The 13399-nt window shown below is 37.7% G+C and overlaps 2 protein-coding genes across 3 annotated transcripts; both read left to right on the top strand.

The window, feature by feature from the left end:
- The first annotated feature begins 45 nt into the window (after nt 1–45).
- LOC114881366 (ubiquitin-like-conjugating enzyme ATG3) lies at nt 46–2489 on the top strand. Of its 2 annotated transcripts, XM_029198128.2 has the most exons (7): nt 46–128; nt 233–333; nt 867–1055; nt 1306–1560; nt 1666–1815; nt 2011–2138; nt 2208–2489. In XM_029198128.2, exons 2-7 carry the CDS (start codon nt 262–264, stop codon nt 2368–2370), a joined length of 957 nt encoding a protein of 318 aa, XP_029053961.1. In that variant the 5' UTR covers nt 46–128; nt 233–261; the 3' UTR covers nt 2371–2489. The 2 variants fall into 2 exon arrangements, with proteins under 2 accessions (XP_029053961.1, XP_046144426.1); XM_046288470.1 differs by lacking the exons at nt 46–128; nt 1666–1815 and having other exon boundaries at nt 131–333.
- Nucleotides 2490–7356: 4867 nt separating this feature from the next.
- Nucleotides 7357–8223, top strand: LOC123988420. The gene has a single exon (XM_046288446.1). The coding sequence runs from the start codon at nt 7357–7359 to the stop codon at nt 8221–8223; it is 867 nt and encodes a 288-aa protein (XP_046144402.1).
- The last annotated feature ends 5176 nt before the right edge of the window (nt 8224–13399 follow it).

Here is a 13399-nt window from a genome sequence, read left to right as displayed (position 1 = left end):
CAAGATTAAAAAAAAGGCCCTTTATTAGGATTTTATTTGGATGTTTATTTATCTAGTTATATCAAAAAGTAGTGGGGAAATAATGAATAGTAGGGGAAGTTGATGGAAACAGTTTTTTGATATCGTAGGTATGAGTTCTATGTTCGTTCAAATCGATAATACGTTACTGTTGATATTACACGAATGTTTGCACTTCAAAAGTGTATGTCTTGATCTTTTCCATTTTCAATAGATTTAAATTTTTTGCCGTATAAATCTGCAATGCAGAGTGTGATTAATTCCGTAAAAGGCACTGCGCTTGGTGTTGCTGAATACTTAACCCCTGTTTTGAAGGTAGGGTTGCACATATATAAATATACTGTCTTAAAAAATAATATTGTTTAAAACAATGTAATGTCATACAATGAACGTATTGTAATGATACATTATTCAGTTTCTGTTAATAGTGTGCTATTGTGTTTTTATAATATTATAATAAATTTTGGATATAACGTTTATAAGACAGTTTTGAAGTGTTAGATTTTGTAATTATTTTTTTATCATTTTAATATAATTACAATAATGATATTAATAATAATTCATAGTTTTTATCATAAAAATAATAAATCAATATTCGCTCATAATAGTGCTAAATATTGTGTTTTAAAAATTGTTTTCTAAAATAGTATATGTGTTGCTTCTACATTATTGTTTTTAATATATCATATAAGATGTAAATTTCATTATTTATAATGGTGTAATATATCATGTTGCATTATATGATCTGATAATTTTTCATTTTTGAAAAATAAATATTTGTAGAAATGTGATTCTTAATATGCAATATACTCATTATTCCATATCAAATATAATTTGTAATCTTAAAGGAAAGTAAGTTTCGAGAAACTGGAGTGTTAACACCAGAAGAGTTCGTAGCAGCAGGTGATCATTTGGTACATCATTGTCCAACATGGCAATGGGCTACTGGCGATGAAGATAGGATAAAATCGTATCTTCCTAAGAATAAACAATTCTTGCTGACTCGTAATGTTCCTTGCACTCGCAGATGTAAACAGGTATTGATTATTTATAATCACTACTTTATAATTAATAATTTATATTGTTACGTAGATACTCTAATAATAGAATATTTTAAAAACATACAAAAAATAAATTTTACATCTTTTTATTCTTATTAATATAAAAAAAGATACATATTATTTTATGTTTATTTTATTAAATTAAAATATTTAGTTTTATACAAAAATTTCAAACAAATATGGTGACAAACTATTATATATATATGTTTCTGTCATTTAATTTTAGATCGAATACAGTAAAGAACAAGAATGCATTATAGAAGCAGATGATCCAGAAGGTGGTTGGGTAGATACTCATCATTATGATACTACTCTTAGTGGAATTGAGGAAAGAGTAACAGAAATGACACTAGAAGAAACACAATTTTCTCAACCAATTGGTACAGTGGAAAATAATGAAAACGATGATGACGACGACGATGAAGATGCTGCAGATATGGAAGCTTTTGAAGTCAGTGGAATGTTGGATGAACAGGATAAGGTATTTTAAAAAAATACTTTATAATAGTTTATTCTAAACTTTGCTTTGAATTAAATAATATATCTTATACTTTACAACATTTGATTATTTGATTAAACTGAATAGTATGCAGCGGAAACTACAAAGAAACCGGTTAAGGAAAAGTGTGAGCTGTTTTCAGAAGGAGAAATTATTCATACACGCACATATGATTTATATATAACATATGATAAATATTATCAGACACCTCGATTATGGCTTTCAGGCTATGATGAGGTTTGTTTTTTATTTAATAAATTTATTTGTCAATAATAATAGTACATGGATGTTTACATATATATATATATATATATATAGCTATATATATATATATATATATATATATTGTAGCTTTTAATTATAAATGAAAATTACTATTTTTAAGACACAAAGAGGTTTTCAATTTTAACGTACATTTTTTTTACAAAAAAGAATCGCAAACCTTTAACAGTAGAAGAAATGTATGAAGATGTTAGTCAAGATCATGCCAAAAAGACTGTTACCATGGAAATTCATCCTCATATGCCTGGACCCCCTATGGCCTCCGTTCATCCTTGCAGGTAATTTAATCTAAATAAATTAGTTTTAAAGCAAACATTAGTGCCGAAATAATGTAAATAAAATTACAGACATGCTGAGGTAATGAAAAAGATTATTGAAACAGTAATGGAAGGTGGTCGCGAGCTTGGAGTACACATGTATTTAATAATATTCCTTAAATTTGTGCAATCTGTAATTCCTACAATTGAATATGATTATACACAAAATTTTATGCTAACTGCCTCTGGCTAGGAGTTTTATAAATTTTCATTGTACTTTAAGAATAATCGTGATTTTAGTTTTTAAATATAAAATAAAAAACAAAACTTCAGGAACTGTGAAGCGTATAACAATAAATGCGTTTAAATTCAGATAATTGTCATGTTTATATTCTTGTGTGATACTTGAATAGAAAATTTGATTAAACACACTCCTTAGTGTTAAAAAAAGTTTTTCATAATTGATATCAATTGGGTTTCTTTAAAGATATACTAACTACTTAATATTTTATACAATTCAAATTATTTAGTTTCAATCTATTATTCAATCAATTTAAAAAATGAGCTAGTTCAGCTTTTAGGCTTAGGTTACATTGGTAAAATAAGTACAGTATTGCCTCGAAATAAGCAAGTGGCTCGGGACCGAACCGTTGCTTATTTCGAGGGAGGTAGCTATTCGGCTTGACTTTGTTCTCGAAACGGGACGATAGAGAACGCCAGAAACGAGTGAGAGATCCGAGGTAGCGGCAAATCATATAGTGATCGGCCGAGCAGCGATGTTATTTTTTGAACAAGGATAGAAAGCATTATATACATATATTCCATCCTTCTTCTACTAACCGATGTCACTGCTCAGTCGAGCGTGAAATTTATTACCCTAAACATCGGCTTCGCGCTTTCATGGACCTCTCACTCATTTCTCGTACCTCTCACTTTGCGGGCGACTTCAAACAAAGAAGAGGGGATAGCGACTTGCTTATTTCGAAGTCGAGACCACTTGCTTATTACGAGGCAATACTGTATACAGTAAATACTCGATAAGTGTTCAGAATTTGGGACCGGCAAGGAACATTTAGCGAACAGAAGATTCGATTCTGCTAACCGTTTGTAATTTGCCGACGTTGACGAACGTAGAAAGAGACAGTTTGATAAAGAAGAAAGAGGGACTGAGCATCGAGGTGGTCGTAAAAAATTAAATGCCTACATATTGGTGAGACAATACAAATGCAATAAACAAACTTTTTTATTTTTTATTTTTTTTTAATAAAACTTTCACCAACATATTGGTGAGATTTTCCTAATTAAAATGAGACCAAACACGATATTGTTATGACAATTGGTTATGATCATTAGGCTTGTAAATGTTCCTCTTTTCTTGCTGTCTTTCTATGTTGGTCGACGTCGGCAAAATATAAAGAGTCTAAGCATCTGTCCCGTAAATGTGCCGATGGCGAACACTTATCCAGAACTTGAAGTGAATCAAATCGGTTATTCTCGAACGGGGTAGTCTTCTACACGTTAACTGTTCGAAAAGCGAGCCATGGTTCCTATAAGTGATCACAATTCGAGATCGCTGAGAAACATTTAGCGGACAGAAGATTCGATTCTCCAACTGTTCCTACTTTTCCGATGTCAACGTAGAAATAAACAGTAGATAAAAGGAGAAGATGGATTCGGAGCTGACACAAGAGTTCAAAATTAAATGTCTACATATTCGTGAAACAACACTAACGCAACAACGCCATTTTTTTTATTATACATTATGTTTTTTTAAATAAAAATGTTATTAACACTTACATGAAATTTTTCTTAAGGAATGAGCCCTTATTCAGCTCAAGATCTTCTCATATAAGGACGAATAACCGATTCCCGTAAAAGCATTCCCAAAGACGAGTTCCGCCATTATCTGGATACTACAGAGCAAGTTACGTGACAAATTTAGTTCAGCTAGTAGTTATAAGGTGGCGTCTAAGTAGAAAGGCTGCCGATCTGGAATCGTAGCCAGAATCAAGCGTCAGCTTGATTACGTCACTCGAACTGTGCTACGAAGGCAAGCGAAAAAGGAAACAACGCCCGAACGCTGAGTGAGATGCACTACAGTCATGCTGTCCTTCTCTCATTCTGCATGTCGAGATTGTCCCTTTTCGCTAAGATTTGACTGCCGTCTGCCTGGATTTTTCACAGCACCCCATAACAACCTTGCCCCATTCAAACTATATCGTATTTGGTATCATTTTAATCAGAAAAATTTCACCAATGCGCTAGTAAAAGTTTCACTAAAAAAAAGTCAAAAATAAAAAAATTTTTTGATTCAATTAGTATTAGTCACACCGATATGTTTCGGCTCTTTCCTTTGATCATTGGACCTCTCGCTCTCTCCTCCACTATCTGTCCCTTTCTACGTTCACGCTTGGCTGGCCATCGCATATAATCCGAGATTCGACACCTCGGCTGAATATATGAATTGTTGCACATATTCAACTTTTACTGTATAGACGCGAGGTCCCTCCATTTATTAGTTCTAATAGTACCATAGTACTTTTTTATGCAGAATGTTTCAAGGAGTTGACACAAGTAAAAAAAAATGCAATTCCATTTAAATAAAAAGTGGATTTGCATTTTTTGAGTGCATCGTTGCATTCACGAAGAAAATGAAATCACAGAAAAACAGACATTATCATCCCATTGAGCTTTTACATAAACAGCTTTTTCCTATCTTTTACCAAGTTCAAGATATAACCCATCCCAATTGCATGACGTATCCTGTATACTTTTATTAATTAAAAAACATTTATTTAAAAAAGTTAATAACTAAGGCGATGCTAGCGTGGAGCCCGAACTTCGAATTCCACGTCGGTAAAACAGTCAACGTTTCATCGAAAATTAGGCCGAACAGAAACTGATTTTAACGCCACCTGAATTATCGTATCCAACTAACGGCATGCTATGCTACGTCACTTTTCGCATCCACCTAAATGACACACGGATGCTACGATAGCTATATGTATTATGTACGATGAATCAGACCAATTTTTGTGTGTCGCCGGAGAAACCACAGTTTCTCGAGCGAGTTCGGCTCGCCTTTGATGTGGTGACAGCCGAGAATCGATGCAGCGTACAGGGAAAAAAGCAAGTTTAAATACCCGTGTACGTGTGAGACAATACTAACGCAATCAAAATTTCAGATTAAAACCTTTTTATTTTTGAATTTTTTTAAATGAAAATGTTACTAACGTATTTGTGAGATTTTTCTGATAAAAACAAGATCAAACATGACATAATTTGAATTATAATTATTTATTTACTTATTTATATCTAAATAAGTAAAAATAATGCAAATTATATGGTGTTTGGTCTTATTTTAATCAGAAGAACCTTACAATTACATTGATAAAAGTTTTATTTAGCAAAAATGAAAAATAAAACAGTTATTGTTGAATTAATATTGTATCACCCAAATGTTTTTTCTCAGGCCCTTTAATTCTCGGACCTCTTTCTCTTTCGCTATTTGTCCTTTTCTACGTTCGCCAGCATTGAAGAACTCGCTCCAGCCGTGTTGTTCTTCCAGCATCACATTTTCGTTACCTATGTATTTATCCAATATTTGGGCGTAACGCAAAATCAGGAGAGTCCAGCATAATATCACATTCTATGCTGAAAAAACATACTAACTTATCTGTCTAAAAAAATTTTAATAACTCTGGCAACAGATTTATTTTCGGGGTGCTTTTCATAAATAATCGGTATTTCACCAAATTGTTCAGAATATCAATTTTTATAACATATCAAAAAATCATTGAAATCGGGAAGGACGTATTTGTTCTTCAGTTTCACTAAAAAAAACAATAACAATAGCAACAAAAAATAATGATAGTACGTCTTGTGACACATGGGTTGAAAATCGCTATCCTAGTCGATAGAACGATGCGTGAAAAAAAATTTACGCGTCGGAGTTCATCGCCTCTTCGAGACTCGAACTTCCCATTCTCCACGATACATTGTATCGTCGTCGACGGTTCGGTCGACGCATGCATATTCACATATACGAGCTGCGAATAAGCGCGCGGTCGAGCACAGAAAACGAACGAACTGCGCCTTACCGAAAAAACGAGGAACTACATTTGTGGTCTGCTTTACCTTTTTAACGTCTTTCGCGAGTGAACAATCAACGAAATCGTAGTTTTCAAATTACTTCTTCCTGGAGACTTGTACATCATCCATTAGGTGCTCGTATTATTATATCCGCCCCAAAGAATATCAGTCTGGTCCCTATTTGGACAAACTATTGGCAGAAATGTTTATATTACGAATAAATCAATGCAGGTGAGTCCGATCCGCCATTTCCTTGACCGTTGACAGACAGCAATTTCAATATTTTATAAGTTTTTGACGATTTGGATAATATAAGGACCAGACAAATATTGTTTAGAACCTCCTGAACACGTCCCTCAAATTTTTTTTCATTCTGTTTAGAAATGAGGACGTAATTTGAAAACTCGCGTCTAGGGATTTTTCTAGGGACTGTCGGTAAAGTTTTCGACGCTAGCATCACCTTAAGGGGGTAGACACGGGTAATGCAGCGAGGTGACATTACCGGCAAAAATGGGCCAAAAAAGGGGTCCGGGACTTTTCGCTTTTCGTCCTTATATGGGAGTATTTGAGGCTGGGTGAGGGCTCATTCGAAAGAGGAAGGTTCAATGCAGCACGCTCTGGTCATGATTGAACGATATTTTGTTAATATCTAATAATATGAGTGTCCAAAGTAGAAGAAAAATCGAGAAAATACATCCGCAGAATCAAAGGTATTTTTAGGTCACTAAAACAGTTTTGTGACTCAAACGATGACCAGAGCGTGCTGCATTGAACCTTTCTCTTTCGAATGAGCCCTCACCCAGCCTCAAATACTCTCATATAAGGACGAAAAGCGAAAAGTCGCGATTGCATTCTCACAGACGAGTTTCGCCATTATCTGGATACTACAGAGCAAGTCACGTGACAAATTTAGTTCAGCTAGTGGTTAGGAGATGGCGCCTACTCAGGAGGACTGTGAGCTTGTTTTTCATCAATTGATAAAGTAGGAATACTAACTCCTAAGGAATCACTTATTCCTACAATTGGTGACCCCGACGTGATCATCGTAGTGCAACCGCTATTAAGCGCGCGAAATCAAAGCAAAAAAAAAAAACAGTAAATGCCGCTGGAACATTCACCCACGCGAGAGGACGGACAACAAGACAAGATGGCGGACCGAAAGGAAACGGTAAATGAGCCCGCTCCTGAGGCATCCATCAATTCAGCTACCTTACGACGGCTACCGCCGTTTTGGAAGGAGAATCCGGCTGCATGGTTCATCACAGTGGAGATGACCTTTGATCTGGCGCGAATAACCAGCGACGATACGAAGTACCGTTACGTGGTGACGAATTTGGACCACACCGTACTGCCCTTCGTCATGGACGTATTGGCCTCTCCACCGGCGCGTGGTAAATACGAGAAGATAAAGAAACGGATCATCGAAACATTTGATGAGTCCCACGAAACCAAGTTGAGGAAGCTGCTGCGAGGAAGTGAAGTGGTGGACGAGAAACCCTCGCATTGTTTGCAGAGACTTAGAAATCTGGCTGGTGGGCAAGTCGGAGAAAACGTTCTGCGTACGCTCTTTTTGGAGCAATTACCGGAGAGCATGAGAACTGTTCTCGCTATTAGCGATACGGCGGATCTGCAACGGCTAGCGCTCCTAGCTGATAAGATTGCAGAGATGTCTGCGCCGAGGGTGGCGGCCATTGAGGCATCAACCCCTGTAATTCCACCACCGTCCACCAGGATAGAGGCGCTGGAGGCTAAGGTGGAGAAGCTAGTCTCGATGGTGGAGACGCTCACTACGCGACAGTCCCGCCAACCCTATAGGTCCCAGCCAAGATGGCGGCCACGCGGTAGCCCTGGAAGGGGGCGATCTGGAAGTCGGTCAACTTCACGCGAAGGGAACAACTACTGTTTCTACCACCGGAGGTTCGCTGAGAGGGCCCATCGATGCGTCATTCCTTGTGGATGGCCAGGTCCACCACCTACTGGAGCTTCGGCTAACCCTGCCACGCAGGGAAACTGATTGCGCAACCCCGGATTGAGATGGCGTCGGATGGTCGCGACGAGAACTGCCGTCTCACTATTAAGGATAGAAATAGTAATTTATATTTTTTAATTGATACAGGGGCGGATATCTCCGTATTGCCGCACAGATCGGTAAGAGGAGAACCCGCCATTACTGACTCTAAGATTTATGCGGCGAATGGCACTCCGATAAGTACATTCGGATCGCGGAGGTTGACTCTGAACCTCGGATTGCGTCGTCCGTACACGTGGGAGTTCATTGTCGCGAAGGTTCAACAGCCTATTATCGGTGCTGATTTTCTCAAGCGTTTCGGTCTTCTGGTTGATTTACGAAATAAGAGACTGATCGACGAATTAACTAAAATACAAACTACTGGTTTTTTACAGACGGCGACTCAAACTTCACTGACGACTGTTGACATAAACAACCCGTACAGACGACTGTTACAGGAATTTATTGCTATTACTCGGACAGTACAAAAACAGGAAGTTCCCGCCCATCAGGTACGTCACCACATAGTAACCAGGGGCTCACCGGTCGCGGAAAGGGCGCGAAGGTTGCCCCCGGAAAAATTAAAGGCAGCAAAAGCCGAAGTTGACCACCTTATTGCAGCAGGGATTTGCCAGCCTTCTAGTAGTCAGTGGGCAAGTCCATTACATATGGTCCAAAAAAAGAATGGTGGCTGGAGACTATGTGGTGACTACCGGCGTCTAAACAGCATTACAGTCCCTGACAAATATCCAATTCCGCACGTGCAGGATTTCGCACATAGACTTGACGGAACGACAGTTTTTACTACTTTAGATTTAACGTGGGCTTATCACCAGATACCAATCAATCCAGAGGATCGAGCGAAAACCGCCATCATCACGCCATTCGGGCTATACGAGTTTAATGTGATGACGTTTGGGTTAAAGAATGCAGCACAGAGTTTTCAAAGATTCATGGACGATGTACTCAGAGGTTTGAACTTCGTTTTCTGTTTTGTGGACGATATTTTGATCGCCTCTGCCAATGAGCTTGAACACGAGGAGCATCTGAGGTGTGTTTTTGAAAGGCTAAAGGCTTACGGGTTATCGATTAATTTGTCGAAGTGCGTTTTTGGGGCACATTCTGTACAGTACCTGGGGTACCTGATAGACTCCATGGGAGCCAGGCCTGTACCGGAAAAAGTTGAAGCCATTAAAAATTATAATAAGCCAAAGACAATAGCCGATTTGCGCAGATTTTTGGGTATTCTAAATTTTTATCGAAGGTTCATTAAGGATGCAGCTGCGATACAGGCTCCACTTCATAAATATTTAGAAGGAGCAAGGAAACGCGATAAGCGAGTTATTCAATGGACGCCTGAGGCTGAGGAAGCCTTCGATAAGTGTAAAGGCTCATTGGCGGATGCAGCACTGCTGGTACATCCACGCGATAACGCACCTTTAATATTAGCTACAGACGCTTCCGATATTGCTATGGGAGCGGTTTTGCAACAGGAAGTTAAAGGAATGTGGGAACCACTAGGTTTTTTTTCAAAGAAGTTTACACCCCAAGAGTCAAGGTACAGTACGTATGACAGAGAATTAACAGCAATTTTTAAAGCAACCAAATATTTTAGACACATGTTAGAAGGACGTGACTTTACCATACAGACGGACCATAAACCACTGACTTACGTTTTTGCACAGAAATCTGATAAAGCCTCACCTAGACAATTACGTCAACTTGATTATATAGGACAGTTCACTACTAGGATAGTTCACATTTCGGGAGTAAATAATTCAGTGGCTGATGCTCTATCACGGCTGGACGTTGTTAGTATGCCAGTCGTGGTGAGTACACAAGAAATAGCCCAACAGCAGGAATTAGATACAGAGCTCACACGTATTCTGCAGGGTGGTTCTTCATTAGACCTGAAACAGCTTAAATTAGATGGTTCCGAAACTATCGTTTATTGTGATATATCCACCGACAACATCAGGCCTTATATACCAGCAGTGTTAAGAAGGCGCATCTTTGATACCGTCCACAATCTTGCGCATCCGAGTGGTAGAGCTACGAAGAGGATGATTGGCAGTAGATTTGTTTGGCCAAAAATGAATAGAGATGTAGTTCGGTGGGCCAGAACTTGTATTAATTGCCAAAGAAGTAAGGTTGCCAGACATACTGTTAATGTTCCTCAAAAGATGGTTGTTCCAGAGGGTAGATTCGACCATGTACATTTAGACATTATAGGACCTCTGCCCATAGCGAAGGGTTATAAATACTGTGTAACGATGATAGACAGGTTTTCCCGGTGGCCTGAGGCTGTGCCAGTCAAAGATATTTCTGCGGAAATCGTCGCCTCAGAATTCTACGCCGCATGGGTGGCGAGGTTTGGAGCCCCGGCCACTATCACAACCGACAGGGGAGCTCAATTTGAAGCTCAACTATTTTCTGCGTTAACGGTTCTTGTAGGGTGTAAAAGAATCCGCACCACTGCTTACCATCCAGCGTCGAATGGCATGGTAGAGCGGTGGCATAGGTCCCTAAAAGCGGCAATAATGTGTCACGAGTCACAGGACTGGGTCGCGGTGCTTCCCACGGTGTTATTGGGACTGCGATGTAGTTTTAAAGAGGACATAGGTGCATCGGCAGCTGAATTATTGTATGGTGCACCCCTTAGATTACCTGGCGAATTTTTTATGGACGTTCAACCTCTTGACAGTTTTAATATTAGTAAATTCCGTGACGCCATGAGACAAGTACGACCAAAACCCACGGTGCATCACGCACGCAAATCGCACTTTGTATCTAAAGATTTATATTCGTGCAGTCATGTTTTTGTGCGCGTTGACGCTGTTAGAAGGCCCCTGGAACAGCCATACGAGGGCCCATGTCGCGTATTGCGGAGAATATCCGATCGCACCTTCCTTATCGAGTTACGAGGAAAGGACCAGGTCGTTTCGGTGGAACGGTTGAAACCGGCATTCATGGAAATATTGGAAGAGTCAACGCAACCCTTAAGGACCTATTCGAGGGTGTCGTCTGCTCTCCCTAACGGGTCGAGAGACTCGGAAGGGGGTAGTGTGGCGACCTCTGCTGATGGTCGATCGTCTCGCCGAAGCGTACACTTCCGATAAATCTACCGCGACATCTACTTCCGGGAAAAGCGTCGTTTTCCCGTTCCGGATGGAAGTTTTTCATTCTCGTGGGGACGTTTGAAGCGGTAGCTTTGTGTTTTGAGAAACTTTGTATTCTGTTCGTGGGTGTTCGCATCAAAGAATTTATAGGCGTTGTTGAGCGTTCTAAGCTGTGTTAAGTGCATTAGGACCAGTTAAATGTACAGCGTAGTTACAAATTTATAATAATTAACAATTAATAAAACTCTATATGAAAAGCGGTAGTGAGCTTGTTTTCCATCAATTGATAAAGTAGGAATACTAACTCCTAAGGAATCACTTATTCCTACAGACTGCCAACGTGGAATCATAGGAAAACCGAAGTGTTTGCTTGATACATATGTCACAGTAAAAGCGTGATGCAGGCAATGTACATATCCATTTTCGTAAGATTATAGGTTAGGTTATATGTATGTAGGGACGGCTTATTTTAAAGGTCATCGGTTATTTCAAATCACTGTTGAATTTATATTGTAATTTTATGGCAATATTATTTAAAATAAAAAAAGAGAGATTACAACTTTTTTACTAATGCTGGTAATATTGATTTGCTAATATCATATTTTCAAAGTGTGGAAGTTACACAAAATATTTCAAATTATTCCTCTTATTATTATTCTTTTTTATTCTACCGACTATTGTATAAAACATATAGTGAACTTATATGTATGTATATAAATATGCGTCTGTCATGTATGTTTATTAAAAGTAAAAAGTTTAAAATCAAAAGAAGGGTGGGCTGACGAATGATAAAAAACACTTAATTCTTTATTTCATTTTATTTACTTCATATTCTTATAAAAATATATATATATATCATTTAAAAAAGAATAACTGTTTTGCACCCCTTCTTCCTCTTTCACCTATTCCTCCTCGTCCTCTTCCTCCTCTTCCCGCCCTTGATCCTCCTCCATACAAGGATTCTCGATGCTTTTTTTTAAATTCTTTTATCTGTAATACGAGAAATAAATATAAATCTTATGTTAATTATAATTCATAACTTTTATTGAAACAGTATACTCATGCAAATAGTGACCTACACTAATCGATCGTAGGTGATACATACTCAAATTTTGTCGACTCACGTGCAATTATACTGTTCAGGCATTATCGCAGTACGATAAACTACATGGCAAAATTTATATATTCGTTACAGTGTACAGAATTAAAACATTAGGATCATAATTGTGCAACTATATTAGATATCAACATGTCTCAAGCCCTGTTTCATTCGGAACAACTGAAATTTATATGAACACCAGAAGTGTAATAGTCGTATATATATGATTATAACCAAAATTGATCTCTGTGTTTTAACTTGCTAAACTGGAAAAAGTCAATGGATCTTGCCAAGTAGTTTATGATATTACTATTGTAACGACCCAAGAGTTTAACACAATATCTTTTTAATTTTATTTTTCTTTATTATAACCAATTTTTTTTTATATACAGAATATTTTATTTTATTTTTATTGTTAATATTTAATGTATAAATTTTTGTAATAAACATTTTCATTTCGTCGATAACCTAAGCCAATATTTCAAGTGTAATGAGCTAGCGAGGAGCGGAGCTCCTTGAAAGGCCTGCGTCTAAAACACAGCTCTGGTATAACCAGAAACCGATTGCGACCTATAGGAAGGGTTAACTCGACTCCGATAGTTTCGTACAAACCTCTGGAAATTTAATTTCCATAATTATTGTTGAAAACAAACAGAGTGTTGACTGTATAAGAAGACCACGCCGCATTTGCGTTAGCGCTATCAATTTTTACAATTATTAATTTCTACTTACATATATTAATTACTAATTACATATTTCTAATTGTATTCCCAATCTAGGGCGAACTAATTATAGTCTTTTATTGTATTCCTAATTCTAGCCGCACTTATTGTGATACTAGCGATTTTGTATTATATTTCAATATTCACTTACCTTTCTATTTTTGAATAAACATATTTTCATTCAGTTTCTAGCACATTAGTGTTTGGATTTCACTCCTTAACCGCACACCACACGAACCCAT

Source organism: Osmia bicornis, chromosome 13 (genome assembly GCF_907164935.1).
Source record: "Osmia bicornis bicornis chromosome 13, iOsmBic2.1, whole genome shotgun sequence".
Lineage (NCBI taxonomy): Eukaryota > Metazoa > Arthropoda > Insecta > Hymenoptera > Megachilidae > Osmia > Osmia bicornis.
The sequence above is the reverse complement of the archived record's forward strand: the minus strand, read 5'-3'. Positions and strand labels throughout refer to the sequence as shown.

Coding starts and splice junctions, on each gene's coding strand:
- LOC123988420 (XM_046288446.1), top strand. CDS start 7,357: ATGGCGGACCGAAAGGAAACGGTAAATGAGCCCGCTCCTGAGGCATCC.
- LOC114881366 (XM_029198128.2), top strand. CDS start 262: ATGCAGAGTGTGATTAATTCCGTAAAAGGCACTGCGCTTGGTGTTGCT. Junction 1,561..1,665: donor TGTTGGATGAACAGGATAAG/GTATTTTAAAAA, acceptor TAAACTGAATAG/TATGCAGCGGAAACTACAAA. Junction 2,139..2,207: donor GCCTCCGTTCATCCTTGCAG/GTAATTTAATCT, acceptor ATAAAATTACAG/ACATGCTGAGGTAATGAAAA.